Source organism: Anguilla anguilla, chromosome 4 (genome assembly GCF_013347855.1).
Source record: "Anguilla anguilla isolate fAngAng1 chromosome 4, fAngAng1.pri, whole genome shotgun sequence".
Taxonomy (NCBI): domain Eukaryota; kingdom Metazoa; phylum Chordata; class Actinopteri; order Anguilliformes; family Anguillidae; genus Anguilla; species Anguilla anguilla.
This window is the reverse complement of record NC_049204.1, coordinates 52,260,439-52,280,557: the sequence shown is the minus strand read 5'-3', so window position 1 is coordinate 52,280,557 and position 20,119 is coordinate 52,260,439. Positions and strand designations below refer to the sequence as shown.

At 41.9% G+C, this 20,119-nt stretch overlaps 1 protein-coding gene across 2 annotated transcripts in view; it reads right to left on the bottom strand.

The window, feature by feature from the left end:
- Window positions 1–20,119, bottom strand: part of sema5a (sema domain, seven thrombospondin repeats (type 1 and type 1-like), transmembrane domain (TM) and short cytoplasmic domain, (semaphorin) 5A) — a 102,422-nt gene that overhangs the window by 57,870 nt on the left and 24,433 nt on the right. For both annotated transcript variants that reach the window (XR_004764694.1, XM_035412435.1), the window contains exons 2-4: window positions 15,825–16,046; window positions 6,436–6,535; window positions 2,513–2,558 (exon numbers count right to left, since the gene is read on the bottom strand). Coding sequence is in view for 1 of the 2 variants with exons in the window: in XM_035412435.1 (XP_035268326.1) it covers window positions 2,513–2,558; window positions 6,436–6,535; window positions 15,825–15,978 (300 nt within the window). In the remaining variant the exon portion in view is untranslated. The remainder of the gene's footprint in view (window positions 1–2,512; window positions 2,559–6,435; window positions 6,536–15,824; window positions 16,047–20,119) is intronic.

The following is a 20,119-nucleotide window of genomic DNA, read 5'->3' as shown; positions in this document are numbered from 1 at the left end:
GCGACAAATCGTAATGGAACACAAACCCACCAACATCTGGGTAGTCACTCAAACGCTTCGAAATTGCAGTCTTTCACTGCGCAATGTAAACAAACACATCCTTCATACAATATGCACACTGGTATAAAAATATGAATTGTTTATGGGAAAGCTCAATGAGTAATGTAAGCTTGCAGTTAACTGGATGAAGATGAATATGACAGATTTCATTAACCTTTCTGTGTTGTTCAAAGATTAATGAGTCAACAATATTTCTTAAAAATCTGTCCCCATCACTAACAGACAAAGAACAAATCATTTTGGAGCGATTAATTGACTATTGCAAAACTACCATTAAGTCCAAGTGAGGACACAAAGAGGGCGGGTGCACAGAAATGGAGTGGTGGGCCGGAGGTTGGGGGATTGGGGGGTTCGGTTGTGGGGCACAGTAGGGTTGAAAGAAGAAAAAAGTCCATTATAAACCAAAAATAAAATCACATCCAAGCTCCAAGTGGAACCAAAGTTGGTGGGACAGGGCTTAAAACCACTGTTTGGGAACCACAGTGCAGGACTCAGCAGCAGAAGCACAACACAACTGGTTTTATATCACCGGGTAAGGGCAGGTTTAACAGTGGCCGTGGTTCTTCAGACAACACAGAATTCAGGTTTACCCAATGATGCGCCAGGAGCCGATAGACTACAAAGTTTCAGTGAAAGACATGTCTATCCTCCAGGCACAGATTTACTGCAGAACTGTGTGGCCTGCAGTGTGTAAAATAGTTACCGGCTCAAAGGTGAGTGCAGCTGGCAGAGGTCTGGGCAGCACAGCAGTGAATCAAGAGGCACAAATAGTGGTTCCAATTTAAATCAGGAGCAATAGATAGGGTCATGAAGGTGTTAGAATGTTATTGATGGGCGTTGGTAATCCCTAGCAGGGTTGGTTTTAATCAACCTCAGCATCTGATTACTACACTGAGAAAACTATCAGCTGCTGACAAAAAGGTAGCGCTAAATCCTCTAGGACTGCACACGTTCCAGCTAGGTGCCAGACATCCCTCACCCGGCCAGCCTCACGTGAATTTACAGTATGTCTGGTGAGAATCATGCACTTAACTGCACGCACCTCAAGAAGGGTTTTATCAGCTAGTGGCTTGTCAATTGCGCAATGATCAATGTCAACTGTCCACTGGTTGAGGTAACACACATGCTGCCTTGGACTTCTCTACATTTACAAACACTTGGCCCCACACTCAGCTGACAAGAGAGTGGGACAGTGGTCCATCTTACTCCATGACTGTCCAGTACCGCAGTAAGGGAACAGATATAAGTGAAGTGGAGGAGTATCCACAGAGCTATATTAGTCATGATAGAGGACATTAGGCTCATGGCCTTCTTTCTGACTCCTGCCAGAGACTGAGCGACTGGAGTGCTTTTGCAAATCTCCAATCTTTCGTTCCCTAATGGAGGCTTAGAATTGAGCACATTTTTCCTCTAATACAAATATTTACAGAAGCGCTATCTCTGTCTCTTTCAACATATATCATACTGAGTAGCTTCTCTAGTGTTGATTTAAGCATGCGGACGTTGAGGTAAGACCCACACTGATGCATGTCTATGCCTTTATATTTTCTTATATGGCGTAATGCAACTTGATTCTTTCCTTTTTTTTAGAAAGAGAATAGTGAGAATATAAAGAGAAAAGCAAAAAGTACAAAGCAAACAAATATCTTTCAAGAAATAAAACAAAGCAGACCAAAAAATGATTGGCTATTGGCCTGTGAATTAATATTCTCACTTCAAAAAGAAAGCACAGAGGGAAACAGCTTCAAGAAACAACACTGTTGAAAGGAGAACATTTTTTGTTCACTTTGATGTTAGGAACTGTAGGAAAATATGTAATTTGTACTATTTTGATGACTTGTCTGCTAAAAGAACTTCACTGACAGCAAACTCAACATCAAAACTTTTTTACACAATTATATATTTATTTATATTTATAAATTATATATATATATATATAAATAAACAGAGAGAGAGAGAGAGAGAGAATAAAAGCCAAAGCTATTTTGCAAGTGTACTGAAAACAAGCTGTCAGAAGTCAGAAAATGAGTATAGTAGTAGAACAACTTGTGAACCACAAACATGCCATCAGTGGTGAAAATAATTTCAAATGCCAGGCATCTTAACATCCAACAGCATTTTATTTGCCACCCAGCTTGGAGATGATGAACCACGGGTGACTCCTTTGAACTGGCATGCTTACTCATAGTGAAAAACCACTCAAAACAAGCTCATTCAGTTCAGTACTGACAATTAAAGGTATGTTCACTTCTTCCCCTTTTCATAGTGCAGTTCTCTAGCTGACACGGCTGACAATTACATTCCTGTGGAGAGAGAAGGAGAGAAAAAGAGACAGAGAGGGAAGGTGGATGAGAGCAAGGGAGGTAGAGGGGAATGGAAGGGAGGGAGAGGGAGGCAAAGAAAAAGACAGAGGGAGAAAGAAAGATAAGAAAGAGAGTATTAAGTCACACACCTGGATTAAAGAGAGGTCCTCCAAATGCAGCCTGAAGAGGTGATTTCTGAAAGAAAAAGTTTTTTTGACAATAAAAAAGACTATAGATTTTTAACAAAGCATTACTACTAAGATGTAGTGATCACTGGAGAGCACAAACACTGTTTGTCATGAATGATAGGCACTAAAATCTGTATTTGTAGCAGACAACATCAGTAAGAAACAAAAATCACACATCTGTGCCCACTCGGAATCCCTGACCATCAAAATACACAGTTTACAATAAAGTACAGCACTCAGCACATACCAAAGCTAGTCAACCAAACAATTATACTTGTGCCTGCAGGCAATCACTTTGAGAAAACCCACTTTTAGACATTATTAGCAAAATAAGTAAGTAGTCATTAATAATGAAATGCAGCACCTATTAACATTAAACAGTCACATGGTGTCAGGAGGCTCAACAGGAGCACATATGGTAATTACTGCCGGTCATAGATAAGTGAGATTTACCGTAACAGAACAGCATACTATGACCAGAGCCCACTTACTATATTGACATAAATCAATAGCTCCACCCTTATTCTGTGCATCTTCACTAAAACCTCTCTTTTTACCTGCATTGCACAGGCTATAGCCTGTCAATATCAGTACCATAGTTTCCATAGCAGTGACCAAAAATGTGGTGATGTTTCACAACTTTTAGGCAGGCCACAATTAATTTGTTCAGAGGACATTGGCAGACTACTGACCAAATACTCTGTGATTATTCATTTCTTAAATACATAATTGATAACTGTGTCTTTGTACTCATAACTGCAACAGTAATTTGCATAGCATATGCTGGTATTAAAAATCAGAACAATCTGTGTAAATGCTGAATGAGGCTTTTAAAATGAACAAGCAATTAATCTGCAATTGCGCCATTACTAAATACCATTCAAGTGGGAATATAATTCTCTGTAAAATTAGATCTGACTCTTCAATACTGCTACATTACATAAGTGAGTCAAAACTCTCCAAGTAGACAAAAACATAAAAGTACAACATTACAGCAGGGATACATTGCTAATATTATGTTGTGCTTCAGTGTATTTGTTTAACAATGGGAATTAAAAGCTAAACTTGGAATAAACAGCAAGTGGCCAGCATTGATACCTGAATAATGAAACGGAATGGAGTATGTTACTGAAGTGCATGAAGATGTGCCCGCTGCTCTCTCAAGCATTCAGATCAGAAACTGAGAATCCCATCAGCAGATCCCTCTGCACAGCTCCACAGTGCCAGAGTGGATTCCAGTAATGTACTGGAGGCAAACCACACTGCCCCTGGGGAGATTCCTAAATCTACACAATTGACTGAGCAGAAAGGATCACTTCTTTGTGCATTGACACCACTTCCAGACCACTAACACAAGGAGGCGAGGCTAGTGACTTAGTACATATTGAACCGCATTGATCTCCAGTTGAGGTAGAAGGGGAGACTGTCGACCGCAGGGAACTCATAGGGCTACTGCCTGATAAAAATATATGACAACAGCAACACAACAAATAATGCAATGTTATTGATAGCTCCCATAATGACAACTTCCCTCCTCTTTTATTTCTTAAAATGGTCTAGCTTCTGAATTGTAAGCCATGCCAATGAACCTGCGCAGTGGTGAATCTATCATCCTCAGTGAACTGTAACATCCAGACACAAACACACACGCACAAGCAAATGTGCATTCACAGACACACACACACACACCTCCCTTTTATACACACACACACATGCTCACACACACATGTAGATATGCTTATATGGATGTTTGTGCGATTCCCTTTTCATGTCAAACTGTTCCATTCCATTATTTTCTTTCGGTCTCAGCAAATATCTCTCATGCTCTCTTTTACCTACCCTAACCTCCATTTAAAACGCATTAGCCAATTCCCACAGCTTCAGATGTTTCTGCAGCGGCTAGTCTCCCTGGCCTTCCTATGTGCCCTTTGCAGATGGGAGCCGTATTGACAACTGAGGCCATTAGAGGAAAATGAGTGAATGTTCATGATCCCTAACAGACAGGGAGCTCATCTTCCTCACAAAGTTACTCTGGAGAGAATCACGCAGACAAGCTTCAGAAGTGCACAGTATGGCTCTGCTAAATTAAAACTGAGGTGACAGACAATGGAAATAAATATCAATTTCACAGCTATCACATGAGCTGCAGCTAACAGACTATACAGCTTTGCTGCCTGTGTGCCGGGACAGAGATCAGCAGGATATGATGCGCATTAGAAAGCAATCGCACTTCATATACGGTAAATTCAGCCTCACATGTCCAAAAAAGATTGCATGGATTTTTTGGGGAAGGGCGAGTAAAACCTTTTTTTGACCCAGTCAAAGTCACTCATGATGAGAAAGCATGAATATCATAACATCTGAATTACAATGCCATATGGGAGAACTGTATAATTACAATGCAATTTAAAACTAGAAAAGTTTCAGTCAATTTCACATGACAGAAGCTCATGGGTTTGGTTCAGCGCTAAGAAAATCCAACCACAGAGATCGTTACACTTTATACCCCATCCTCATGGTTAAGGGTTTGTCAGTGTTGATGATATGGTGCAGAAGAATGTAAACATGGCAGTTCCAGATATAGCTTTGGGTTTCACATATAAAAGAAAACGAAAACTTCAGGCCTGTGAGTCGTTTTCTAACCCAATTCATACTTTAGAAAAAACTCACATTCAGTCTAAATGTATAGTTTCAATGGAATTAAACCAAATGCAGACAGATTCACTGGAATTTAAAAATAAAGCATAGCAAATGTTTTCCTGTGCTGAAATCTGGTTCCTGCTTGTTGATGACGTGCCACCATGAACCAGGCATGTTGCATTGATCAGAAGGGGAAGCACTATATTTTTTGGTTGAGTGAGCTCCTGAAAGAGGAAAAAAGCAGAACCGGTGCTTTCCCCTCCTGATTAATGTGAGCTCTGCACTATCTAATAGAATGTTACTTGAAGCATGGCATTTCAAGGCTCAGCAATGCTGCCGTCTTTCTTTCACATGCCACCACATATTCTTCATTGCCTTTCAGGCCCTTGCCCGAATAAAGTGCCATGATTCACTCTGGGTACACTAATTGTCCACACATAACAATTTCCAGCAAATGCAACGTAAGAACAGAATGCTTGAAAGGATATTTCTCGTTTCAGTTTTGAACTGTCCTTTTCTCTTCTTATTTCCTGTTTTTCTTCCCTGCCTAGCTCTTGACAGTAGTTAATTTAACTCACATTTCACACACATCTAGTTACAGCCTAGGTTATAGCCTTCAGATGTGCCTAAAACATTTGTCATTGCCATTACCATAGCCAACTACAGTATATACACTCTACCCAATTATATATAATAGCATAGGGTGTACACTGTATAGTAGGTTAGGATAATGGTAATGAAAGATGTTTTAGGCACTGAAGATGAGGATGAAGATGAGCTCCATAATGTTTTGGACAAACACATATCTTTGTAATCAAACAATTCACATGTGGTTAAAGTGCAGATTCTCAGCTTTTATTAAAAGGTATTTTTTATACATTTTCGTTTCACCATGTAGGAATTATAACGTGTAGATTTTACATAATCTCCCCCATTTCAGGGCACCATAATATTTGGGACAAATGGTTTCACAGATTTGTCTGATGAGTCAGGTGTGTTTAACTGATTCCTTGTGCAGGTATATGAGAGCTTTCAGTATCTAGTCTTGAGTCTAGACTTCTGATTGCTTTTGGTGTCTGTTACTGGCATTTGTCAATATAAGGACCAAGGTTGTGCCGGGGAGAGTTCCAAACAAAGGTCTTGTGGACTGATATGACAACGATTCACTTTTATAAGAGTGATGGCAAGAGCAACCCGGATCCTCAAAATTCAACCTCGTGTTTAGAAAGAGATGATCCTGTTACCTGGCTCCCACAATCAGTTCGTTCTGGCCTGGGTCAAAGGTCAGCTGTGAGTAATCCACTGTGCCTTCTGCCCTGAACCGGTGTATCCACGGCTCCATCTCTGTGGTGGGGAGGGAAGGAAAAGAGACTCATAAGTCAGAGAGGGGGAGGGGAGGCTGAGGGGAGCAGGAGCCGGTCAGAGTTGTTGAACAGCTGCGAAAGGTGATTACATTATATTTGACACAGAGCACATGGACTGGGCTTCAGCTGTCAGCCTTGTGTCCTCGCTTTCCAGGGAGAAGTGCCTCCTGAGTGGTCAAGGCTGAGGTTCACAGACAGCTACCCTGGCCTCCTCTGCTGCTTTGGCGCCACACCCATTAACCCCTGGCACGGCCGTCAGACCTCTGGTGTCACAAAAAGGAGATGTTCAACTGTCTCTTTCCCCTTTGAAATCTAATATGCGCTGAGGATAGGCACAGCTATGCTTGTTCTCTAACCACCCCCCGCCTCCTCCTCCTCCACTAAAACGCTACATCCTTCCCAGAATAGACTTTATGCAGAAACAAGACCATGTCTCTTTTGAATAAATGAATATGCTTAGACCACCTTTATCGTGCCATATGTTTTTTGTTTTCTCAAGATGATGGGCGACATATTTCACAGGCAACTTGTGATTTCACCGACACTCTTTGTTTATTATCTTTGCAGTAATTGAATAGAAATGCAGAGTTGTCAGATTCAACTACTACCAACCTTCACTTGTCAGAACAAATATTGACAGGAACTCTAATCAGTCTCTTCAGGAGAAATCAAAATCAAAACCACTCATTTCACCTGATCATTTTCTTCTTGTTCCGCAAGTGTTATTGCATCAGTATTAACACATCAACACAGATGAAAAGAAATAATTAAAGAAAAATGTATTTCATTTTTTAAAGGAAGCTGAAACAACCTCTACACTGTGGGTACAGTATGCAGGAAGCTCATTGAATAGTTGTCAAAATAACAAGTTACAGCAAATGAACATCAATGAAATGAATATCGATGCCATGGTATGTGATTTCATTCTGAAGAGTTTTCAGTTCAGTGAACAGTTCTGGCCCCAGTGTACTAGGAAACGAACTTAGGATTTGCCTTCCAATGCGAGTGACGAGGTCGTTTTTCATGTGGAGGAAAGTATTCAGAGCATACAAATGTAGCAGCAGCTCCCTCAAGGATACACAACTTCAGTTACCGAGCCTCCCTCCATAAATCTCCCCAATCCCACCGGGAAGCACTTCACTATATATGAGAATGCAAGTTTTGAGGAAATAAGGAGGTAGAAATGGGATTTCTTTTTCTCACGTTAAGGCCTCGTAGCAATTCATAACAGCAGTGATGTATTGGCCCAGGCTCTTGATTCATTGTTTTTCTTTTGGTTTGTTCGTGATTTGCATGACCATCCCCAAAGCAGAAGATGATTTTGGATACGTTTCTGCGGGCTAATGAATGGAATTGAGCTGTGTATCGAACGGTGTATTATTGTGTGAGCTGCATCTGGGCTAAGTGTCTGTTTTTTAACTGATGTCAGTGTTTTAGTTGATCTAGATATAAATAGTTTTTCTGTTGTTTTAAGCTGTTTTTTGAGCAGCAGTAGTTAATAATAACAGTATTTGTTTGGAGTGCTTTGGTGTAGCAATTAGTGACATGGCAAGGTATATCCAATTGTTAATTACCTAGGTGTGTTTTGGCTATGTTAAATTCAAACAGTGTATCAAATAGTGTATTATCCTCAGGTGTATATGAGCTGCATTTGTCATTGTTGAGGGGGCTGAGTGTCTTCTAACTGTCTTCAGTGTATTACTTGGCCTAGACACAACTAACTTTTATGCTGATTGTAACATACTTTTTTAAATAAAAGTAGCTATTCATAGTACATGTTTGGACTCTCTTTGTGGAGTGATTAGTGACATGGCTAGCTGTATTCAAGTGCTAATTAGCAAGGTTTATTTTGGCTGAGGCTTAGCTTACAAAGAATTAAGGGCAGTATTTAAAACAGATAGCAGCTGGAGAAGCAGCTTCAGTTGTATGAAGATTCAGTTGTACTAAGACAAGGGAGTCTACCTGCAGAAGTCCATCAAAGGAGTACAAAAAAGCTACCGCTAGGTTGTTACCTTGGGACTCAATGCAGCTAATATAAAATTCTATGTGCTTTCTTCCTATCCTGGTCTGTTCCTCTCTCAGGAGACGCACCGCCATCATCATTCTACATTACACAGAGCTCTCTCCAACCTCCTCTACCCTCCTTTGTTTCAGGGGGCCTATAGAACTGCCAGTCAGTCTTCACAAGGCTGACTTCATCTAGTCCTACACCTCTGTGCTCTCCCTCCGGGGCTGGCCAGTTAACAGAGACAGTCCTTGCAGTCTGCGAGGAATTTCACTCAGCGAAGGCAGATTCTGTCTCCTCCATTCTAATCCTCCTCAGCATCTCTGCAGCATTTATCACAGCTGACCACTACCTCCTACTCTCTTCCCAGACTGCCTAGAGGATCTGTGGCACAGCACTCAACTGGTCTGAATATCACCCTGATAGTTGCTCCCTACTGGTTGCATGTGGGGGGAACAGTTTTTGATACCTCATCATTACCTCTCAACAGGTGACTCCAGTTTTCAGTCTTCGGTCCTCTCCTCTTCTGTCTCGATACTAAGTCTCTTGGTTCTGTCATCCTCCCCCATCGGCTGTCTTATCAGAGTCATGCTAACGATATCCAGACCACTGTCACTCACATGATCTACAACCTCCCCAGGCTCAGCCTTGTCACTCCAATTCCCATCTCAATCCACTGGCAACATCAGCTCATGTCAGATTCAGTGTCTTGGCGCTAGCTTATTGGGGGGGCTAGAGAGGCAGGTCAAAAGATCAGGATTCCCTACACACCATCTAGACCTTCCATTCTGCACCATCCAGGCACCTGGTCCCTTCCTCTCTGTGTGTGCCTGTACTTATAGGTCACGTCTCCAGTTATGTTTCTGCCCCCCCGGTGGGCTGGTATGCACCGTATTTGTATTTTCAAGCCAAGAAGACAGAAATGAAAGTGGTGCTGAGTGTGCAAGACGAACCATATGTGCTGGGCATCTGCATCCTCAGAACAGACCCCAAACTCACTTCGGTCACAGCTGAATGATCTGCAAGGATCTCAGCCTAGCCATGAGAGAATGAGGTTTCACAACAACGAAAATGAGTGGAGCTGCCATATGCTCACTTAATTTAACCGATGGATGTCCATGATCAATGACCGACAGCTCATTGTAGCAGCATCCACTATGGGGTTAATCAAAGCTCATTCTCGCATCACTATCTCAAATCGCACACTGAGTAGACTATGACTGAGGGCTGGGGCTTGCTGCTGGCCGGAAGCCCTCAGCATTCACTACAGTGCTGGAGCCCAGCCAGAATGCATAACCTCACTGCCCAAAATAGAATCATGCTCCAAATTCCAATTTCATCACTTGCTCTTAGGATTGTTCTGGTAGTGTGTTCCAACAATGTGGTTGCAATAATGAATTTATAATGCAACACATAAATATTTGCATTTTTGCGGGTGGGGTTGGGGGGGGGGGGTGTAGGAGGGTTGTGGTGTAAAAATTGGATCTGATCTTCCACTTTGAGAAACTTGGAACAGGAAAAATGTGTTACTGATTACTGCAATATACTGACAGAGAGAAGGAGAAGGAGAATGAACTACATTTACACATAATTTTAAATATTTGGGGAGTATCATGGGAGTAACTCCTGGCAATCTTTGCTTGTCAAATCCCTGGTGACCGATGTCACTCAAACACTGGCTTCTGATTTTTGATGACATGGACCAGGATGGGTGTAAATAACAACCTATTTGGTGAAAGGCAAAATATGAATGTATATATGCGCATTGCAAAACCAGTGGACCGAGTTGAAAAGTTAAATTGGTCACGTTTCGCATTTTTATTTCATTTTTCTTTCCTGCTACTTCAGACAATAAAGTATCAATTTTTTCAGACATTTTGTCAGACAGACAGAATCAAAATTACAGCAGCTGAATGACCCAAGACCGCTAGCAGATCATGCAGGGCAAACCACTCCTGGGTCACAAATAAGCAGTGAAAAAATGTACATCTGACATGTAGATTGAAAGCATTTGAGAGGAAAAAACACAAAATATGCTGACCTAATGGTCGCCTTTTGGAATAATATAATTGATATAAACACATATAAACACATTGTGACATCTGCAGTGTATTCTTTACAAGGTCCAATGATAATTGGTACACAGAGGCAGTTGCGAGCTGATGACATTTTGATCTGTTGAATATGATCTCCAAAAAGCACGACCAGTGCCAAAGAGTAAACATAAGAGTGTATTTAAAGGAACATGAAAACTTCACCCACATGGCCAATTAAAATGCCATTGTCTTCTATTGCCAGTCAGTAATGATAGCAGTTACATCTAACATGCCAGTTTGCTTGTGTTTTTTTCTCCTATATTCTTTGTGATTAACAAACCACAAGCCACAGAAGCACTTGTGTCAAGTCTTTTATTTCCATTCGATATATGGCTGTGTATAAAAGCAAGTGGCCAAAACCAGCCTGCGCTTTTCAAGCACACTTCCTGGTCTTGTTGAGAGATGTTGCTCACTGGTGCCAGATCGGTTGTCTCCAGTATAGGTGTTTCAGTCACCCATTTGAATGTAGGTCAATGTTAACAATACGGTCAAAATACATAGTCAATAATTTTTTCCCACAAGAAAATGTAGTCACAATAGCAATAGGTGTTTTTTTTCTTTGTCTAATGTCTCCCCACGTGCCAATTTGTTACGTTATTGTGTTATTTAGACACGATTGCAATATTTTGTGGAGGAATAAGGGACAGTCACTGTATCTCATGCGCATAGTGGATGACATGACGTCACTGCCTACTGCTCAGTCTCTGGCTCCAACGTGTACAACATTTTCCCATAAACTGCACTTCCTGGGATTCAAAATGCTTTTCACCAAGCCCATGAAGAGTCAATGGGTGATGTCACAGTGACTTGGTCCATATTTTTTCTACAGATACATGTATTAAAGTGCATCAAATTTGCATTAAATTGCATCACATTTCTAGATTGTAATATCTAAATCCATTAGATCAAGACCTTGAGCTACTGATTGCTCAAATTGCATGGCTCAAATTCATTTCATTCTCAATTATCAACTAATTTGTACAACTAATTAGTTTGGAAACTGCCCGTGCATGCCTTGTTAAAAATGAATGAGGAAAGGAATATCCTGGGAGGGACCTTATCTCAGATTCAAGCCCTGCTACTGAATAGGCAAGAGTTTATTAGAATGTATATTTATATATACAATTTACTGCCTGTACATATGACACTGACCATTCTGACCCCGCTATTTTCAAATTTCCCACCCTGATCAAGTGCTTCATCACCCGAAAAGCCTTGGAACATGTTGCAAATGCAATTCATTTGAAATTGCAGCACACCTGAATCCAGTTTTAATATATTTTGCAAGTAGAATTACTCTTTAGTGTAACACATATTCAACAATAACAAGTTGCATGAATAAAAGTTTAGAATTAATAATAGTAACAGCATTGATATAAGCTATTCATTATTATTATTATTATTATTATTATTATTATTATTATGTTTTGCTCAAAATACATTTTTTCAGTATAACACATGACTCATCCACAAATATGCAGAAAATGTTCATAAAGTTTGATTCACGGGTTAAACAGACAATTTCGTTTAGCTCAGAGGAGCCTATACGTCATGTCTGTGTTGTAGGTTGGAATATTCCTCTTCAGGAAATTTGCAAAGGTTATACAACGTGCCCCTGTTGAGCTCAGGAGGGATCTATAGCGTGTGCACTTGAAACCAACATCAATACAAAACCAAGGGAGCAGCTCCCTTATGGAGCAAAAGCAACTGCACAGGCTAGCTGTTGAACTCTCCACAGGGAAAGAAAGGAGTCCAGCCAGTTGTACTGGCTATGTTTGAAGCTGCTTTGTGTGGAGTAATTCTTTTATATGGCTTACCCTATCTGGGCAGTGAAAACTCTACCACACAATAAAGCAGCACAGGACATAACTGCAAGCAATTGGGCATATATAACCTTCCACACTTGTAGAAATCCAGCGCAGTGTGCCTCCAACATAACAACAGCTTACACTCCCCAAGATTATTTTTAACATCTTTATAGTCCTCCCAGCAGAGAGAAAAATGGACTGTTTAGACCTTCCAAGCTTTTGAGCCTATACAGACACACATGTGGTAGCCAGAGAGGTGCGTGCCGGGTGCAGCGAAATAACTTTCAGAGGGGAAAGAACAGAGGGCTGGTTTTTAGGCATGATGCTTCCATGGCAAATGCAAAACACATATAAGAAAGGCTTCATGCTGCTTCAGGGTTCATAGGAACACACAACTGCAGTAGATTTCCATATGGCTAAATAGAGATATACCTCTCAGTTTTTGCCTGCAGTGGTGATCAACATTTTAATCATGTGTACAGCGTTGCCTAATCTAAACTGGCCTTCAGCTCTCAAACAGATTTTATTGAAAATCGTATCTTGCGCATACTTGAACAAACACTGTAGTCCACATAATTTTGTAACAGTCACATTCACAACCTTGAAATTTTACTTCACATCAGAATCCACCGTTCAATAATTATTCTCCAATGATATTGACTTTGGTACATGGAAACTATCTTAATATAGGCAGACTAAGGGAATTCTTAATTTCACAGATCAAATTTACTGGCATCATGTGCTGAGCCAGAACAAGCAATCCTCAAGGATTTCACACCAAATTATTGATTTATACATGCACACATCCGAACAGACTGTAAAGTGGCTAATTAATTTATATCATGTGATAATAAGTGTAATGTAAAATCAGATGAAAAAAATAATTAAAGTCCTCATAAAAACTGAAGCAACCAACTAGGGAAAAGAACAATGCACATATGTGTCTGCAAGTACATAGAATGTGCTCATTCATGCATGCAAAGATCTTTATCCAGGAATGAAACAATATTATGCATGAAGAAAAAAATGAGGCCTCTTAATTAATTCAACTTTGATATATTTCCACTGAAACACGTGCCCCAAAAGGCAATTTTGGGTTCCATCTTAAAAACTGAATCCAGATGAACAAATGCCGTAAAAATGATTTGGCTCATCAGCTCATTTTAACTCAGCTATATGGAGAAATTATCCAAAGTCTGTGGTAAAATTCAAGACAAGACCTCTGCGACTACCCCAAAAGGTCTTTGTATGTTTACAGAATCTGTATCTAAAATGATAAAGTCTCATTTGTAAAGAATAATATATGGTCATCAGTCCTTCTATCAGGACAGCTGTTCTATGAGATGAGACTACAGATACTACCATAGTGGTGGGATCAAAGGAGTTTCGTACAGACCCTCAGTGCCAAATGGTCAGTCATTGTGCCAAATGGCCAGTATTTCATGTTTGTCAAATCATCATTAATTTATTGACAGTATTATCTTAGCATAGTATCAAACAGTTGAAAGTTAACTTTTTAAAGCAGGTGTGTCCTAGTATGACCCATAGTGAGCGAAGAGACAGAGCTTAACTGCATGTTTGTTGCTGCATGCAACCAGTGTGGATAATGCAAAAGAAAGTTAGCTTTCTATTTATTTTTAATTTTTATTTTATCTATTTATTATATGCTTTCTCAGTCTTTCGCTCTCTTGCATCACCATATGTTAGGAATGGGCGTTAGAGTTCCAGATTTCATGAATAACATGTAAAATAATAAATAATATTTGCAGTGAATAGGCCGACTGGCTTGCAGAATGGAACTTGATTAAATGTATTCAGGAAAATGAATGTGACATGTTAGGACTAGGCATGCCCAAGGCTCTCTCCCTAGTCCAGATAAATGACAGTGGCCTCCCCTTAAACCATGTGCTCTGCTTTCTGCTTACAAATATAAGTTTATGCTAAATTAAACATCTCAAATTCACACTGGATAAAGTGGTGACTTTTTAAGGGTTCACTTTCTGATTTTGTAGTGTGTATGCACTGGGCCCTACTGAATACATGTAGGGAATTGTCCAAAGGAAAATGTGGAAATTTAACATCTCAGAAGATTCCTCAGTATGTAACTCCATAAATATAAATACAGTGCCTCAAAGCCAAGATTCATGGTAAATGGACTGCATTTATATAGCGCTTTTATCCAAAGCGCTTTACAATTGATGCCTCTCATTCGCCAGAGCAGTTAGGGGTTAGGGGTTAGGTGTCTTGCTCAAGGACACTTCAACACGCCCAGGGCGGGGTTTGTACCGGCAACCCTCTGACTGCCAGGCAATCGGTCTTACCTCCTGAGCTATGTCGCCCCAATATGCGATTCCTTTGCATATTGATGATGTGCTGTAATGAATGTTTTGCATTTTCACCAGTTTGGACCTTATCGCTGAAGTTGCAGAGAAGATGCCACACATTTGATGAACACAGAGGAGCAAGGCTGTGACAACTCAACAGCGGTGAAGAGAACAAAGCATTGTGTTTCGACATGTTAAGCGTCAAGGCATTACTCAGAAGACACACTCCAATGAGATTTGTGTGTGATGGCAGGCATTGAGAGTTCTGAATTATCAGGGTTCTATTTGCAAGTAGTATAGCTATGCGATACCAAGCATGAGAACCTTTGCGCTATTTAGTAGTATTGCTTTGTATCACCTTTAATTAAGGCATGCTTAAAACAGCAATTTTATAAGACATAGCACTTCTGTTATTAACTAATTTTTAACAAAAATGTCTAATATAATCATATGTAGCCCTACAACAGATGCCAATATGTTGACCTCCTCCTCCTGCTTGTTGTGCTCATGAAATGTTTTTAAAGAAAAGGCTTGTGTGAAGATGTTGTGGGGCAGCCAAGGTAATGCTAGTTAATAGAGTGCCATGGAGGGTAGGGATGGGCATTAAGGAACACAAACACTCAGCAGCAGGTGATCTGTAGGCAACACATCACCCACATGTGGTGGGAAAATAAAATTGTGTCAGATGAGCTGTCACTCCAGAAAGGATCATTATGCTCAACAAACACTGTGCAGCATCGACCCAAATACCCGGGAATACAAACACAGAATCTCTCCCTGAGCTATGGAACCTGTGACTTTCCACTCAGTTACTCCTCACAAAGAGTGTCCCAGTGAATTCTTGGAATCACCAGAACCCTTCACTGTTCTGTACGCAGATGATATTAGACTCAATTAGGCACTCTGTATACTGAGCATTCAAAGGTAATACACACCTTTCCAAAAGGTACATAAAATAGGCATAGTGATACAATTCCAACTTTACTGTCTCAAGGTAAATTCATAAAGTTTGGGTTTAGGAGTGACCATTCTGTACCTGAGTGAGAGATGATGGGGTGCTCCGCCCTGTGGCACAGCGACTCAGGGGCCCAGGAGGGACCTCTGCCAGCCAGGCCCCCGACCAGCAGGACCAGCAAGCCCTGCAGGGAGAGCAAGCAGCGGGCTCGGGGGCTCCCCGCAGCTGGAGCCATGGGCACTGGGGCGCTGGTCACTTCTCCTCAGGCCTCGGGGCAGGGCACTGGGCATCTGCAGAGGAGACCTCAGAACCAAAGAGAGAGGACAAGTTAGGCTAGAGGCCCTCGGGCAGCTGCTGGAGCCATCACATTTTACAGGATAACCCCTGATCCTTTCACCCGCTGCCCCCTAACCTTACACATCTGACCCAATGGAATATCTGCATTTTGTCTCACATGCTGCGAATACCAGGAACTGAGCATATGTGCATGTTTTATTTCTTAAGGGGCCCCATTTTTAAAGCCACATTGTAAACTGAAGTTTCTTTTCTTCTCCTCCCCAGAAATGTATGGTTTATTTTAATTTTCAATCTGTTTTACACAGCATGGCCCTTAAAAATGAGAGAGATCTGGTTCAATGAAGAAGGATTAAGGATTTCTGAAATGGAATGCAAGGCACTCATGACCCAGGTAATATAAAGCACCTGCTGCTCTCTGTTGCCAACATCTCCCAGTCAACTCTGTCCATCAAGTTTTACTTTCTGTACCAGAGCTTTTACTTTCTGTGCCTCAGCTTACCAGTCATTATGATTCAGCTGTCTTGATGAAACATTATTGAAGTGCTGTATCCATTTAAAACCAAACATGAAAGGATGGAAAGGTCACTGATTCACAGCACACATTTGAGAATTCCCCTTGACTATAAATGTATTCAAGACCACTAACTGAAATGATCATGTCCGATCTGTTAGGATGCATTATGGACGACTACATTAGACACAGCAGAGTACACATTAGTCGCAGTTTTCTGTGTACATGCACACAGGCTTACAGCTGAACACTTCTAGTAAGTCAGAGTGAGGATGCTTAGAACATGTAGCATATACTTTCAGTGTTCTTAGGTTTCTGATACTAGCACCTTTCTAAATAAACATTATTCAGAATACATTTCACCTAATGGTGTTCTGTTAATAAAAAGGGAGACCAATAAAAGTGTGTTGTTTGGGTTTTGAGTAATTCTGCAATGTGACAAAAAAACATTTTTGCAAAATAACACTTAAAGTGATAAGTTCAATTTTAATTGGCTCAGACAGCTTTTGTGTGCAATGAAGGATATTTTAGGTACTTAAAGCTTTCAGGAGTTCATGGTCTAAAGCAAGAAAATACATTCCGAGCACTCCAATTGATTTTATGACTCCGAAGGCTATACATACGAGCGGATTCATTTTATAGCATAGCAGAGCGATAAACATAAAAATCAGCTTTTATATTGTGCTGGTACTTCTTTCCTTCTCAGTTCACAAGCAATTCAAGCCCTTCACTCTGATGGACCCGAGCATTAGGGTTGATACGTGTAAGAAGCCATGCCGTAGTTTCCTTTAGGACAGGCTGCAAGGTCATAGGAAATAGTTCCAATTGAAATTCAGATTACTGTCCATACGCTGCTTTGGAGTTTACAACATGGACCAAATCTCAGTTTTAGTACCTAGACTATTCAGACTGTCAAATTCATTTTTGACAGTATCGAGATACTGCAGTATATCTCAGTACGTAAATGACAACTGCTATTAATTCAGTTCGATACCAAACAGGCAGAAAGTCAGTACATTAGGTATGAACATTTAAAGCCAAAAACACTGTATCCAAATGCAGAGGACTACTCTATATTGTGCATAAACTTCTAAGTTGCTCAATGAATTAATTGATATCATTGTGCTTTCTCACTACCTCTGGTCTTTGTGCTGTTTGGTTGTGCTACGACTATGCAGTGCAGATGTCAAACAGAAAGTCATACTCCTGCCACAGTTGACCCCGTGTACACAAGCCACAGCCATCCTCAGCTGCCATACTCAGACTCCTTCCTCATGGCTGCTGTTGAGTTGAGACTCTTCTACAGTTACTCTCTTAATAATGTGGTGGTGAGATGAAAATAGTGTCAAAATGCACAGTGCCAGTAGGGTAGCAGGAGCTAACCACTGAAAGGTTGCTCAGAACCAACTAGATGAAGTGCCATGGAGTGAAGATATAAACTACACCCATTCTCTTCACAGAGCACTTATTTAGCCCCTGTGAGATGGAAACGTTTTTAATTTACCTCACTGTCACTCAGTGAAATTTGCCTGTTCAATTCAAAGGCTGTAGATAGCCCACAGACACAGCAATATCCGATAACAAACGGCAGAGAGTGCATCTTAACGGGTGCCAAATACCTCACACATCACCCAAATGCTCCAGCTCAACCTCAAAGCTTAACCAAATCTGTAAAACCCAGCTGTGGAAAATGGGACTGAATTCAAAAGCAACTGCACTCATAACCATGAAGAATATACAGACGGGTGACAAAACCTGAATAAATGAGAAACATAACGAATGCAGATGCTTCAATACAGGTGTACTGGATGATACACTTAAGCAAGTAACATCCTATCCTGCTCTGTGGCATGTACAAAAATTCTGAGCAGGCCCAGTTGACCTCGATTTTTGGCAAGAGGAAAATATCTAAGTGACTTTAAAAGAGAGTTCATTACTGGGGCACGAATGGCAGGAGCTTCGGTCACAAAGACTGCTCAAAGTGTCTCAATAGGTACAGTGGCATTTAAAGCTATGGGAAAGACATCAGGAAAAATGGTCGGAAACTGTAGTCGCAAATGCACAGTCGATGACCGTGATGCTCTGCATTACTATGATATTTAAGAAAAACAGAAAAGAAACCCTTCCTCAGGTGACTGAGAATATCAGTGCAGGACATGATCAGACTGTCGGCAAGAACAGGTTGTCGACAACTACATCAAGAGGGACATTCTCGACAAGTGAGTGAGTGCATGTGTGGCACACTTAAACGGTACAGGCCTGAAGGCTTGACCCCTACAGTGAGGGGTATGGTGGCTCTGTTATGCAGTGGTGGGCATTTTCCTGGCATGATTTGGATCCACTTGTCGTCTTAGAGGGAAGGGTCACTAAAAATCAATACAAAGTTATTCTGAGTAATCCACTGTGGCAAACACGCCTGCCACAGGCCACCGAAGTGGCTTTCTTTGGGGCCCTCCAGCACAGAGACACAGGGAGAAGATGTTAAAACAGTCCACATTTATTCCACGAGGGTTTGGCAAGATGGTATAGCCAAATGAGCAGATGTTAAACCCTGTCATGACAGAGAGCTCCCGGTGTGGGTGGGGATGGCAGATTTAACCTGTGCGCAGTGATTACCTCACTACGCACAGGTGCAGCCACTCCTGTTCCTGGGTCCAATTAGCCTGGCCAATTATCTAATTCTTCACCAATTATCCAATTGGCCAGGTCTAATTAGCTTGACCCAGGGCAGGTGTGGCTGCTTAAACCAGCCATCCCCACACCACATACCCCCAACGCCAAACTGAGGCCAGGGAGAATCACTGGCCGAAGCCTACCCCCCCCCCCCACCCCTGCACTCCCAACAAAGCAAAAGACAAAAATAAAAACTCTAAACACGCTAAATAAAAAAAAAAGTCAGGGTGGGTGGCCCCGGAACAGTCCAGTACATGCTGTGCCCCTTCTTCTGACGACAAGGCAGCCCTTCTTCCTCCTCCCTCCCGGAGCACGGGAAGTCCTGGGCTGCTCTGCTGGCTGGTGGGGGCGTCACCGGCTTGGGCTGTTCCAGGGGCTGTGGTGGGGTGGCTGGGCTGGTGGGCTGGTGGACTGGCCGTGTGGTGCTGGGGACCAGGAACCCTCGTGGCTGTGGTGGCCGCCAGTCGGCTCTGCTGGCAGGCGGCTGCAGGCTTATCCCCTCATGGGCTCCGGGCAAACCAACCAGGCCAAAACAAAGAACTAAAAACAACCAAAACGGACGAGAAAGGAAGCAAAACGGCGCGGCCACCGCTCGTGCGCCGCCCGTGGCTGACCCGCCTTCCCGGCCAAGTCCAGCTCACGGCGCGACCACCTCTCGTGCACCGCCCGTCGCTGACCTGCCTTCTCGGCCAGGTGCAGCTCCTCAGCATCCCAGCTGAGGATTGCCTCCTTCCCCTCCCTGGTCATCTTCAGCCCCCCATTTTTGGCCCGGAGGATCCACCCGAAGCCCTGTCGGGAACACCTCAGCCGCCCCTCCTCCAGTGTGCTTCCTGGCTGGCCCTCCTGTGCCTCTTTGCCGTGCCGGAGGAGCCCCACGTTGGGCGCCACTGTGGCA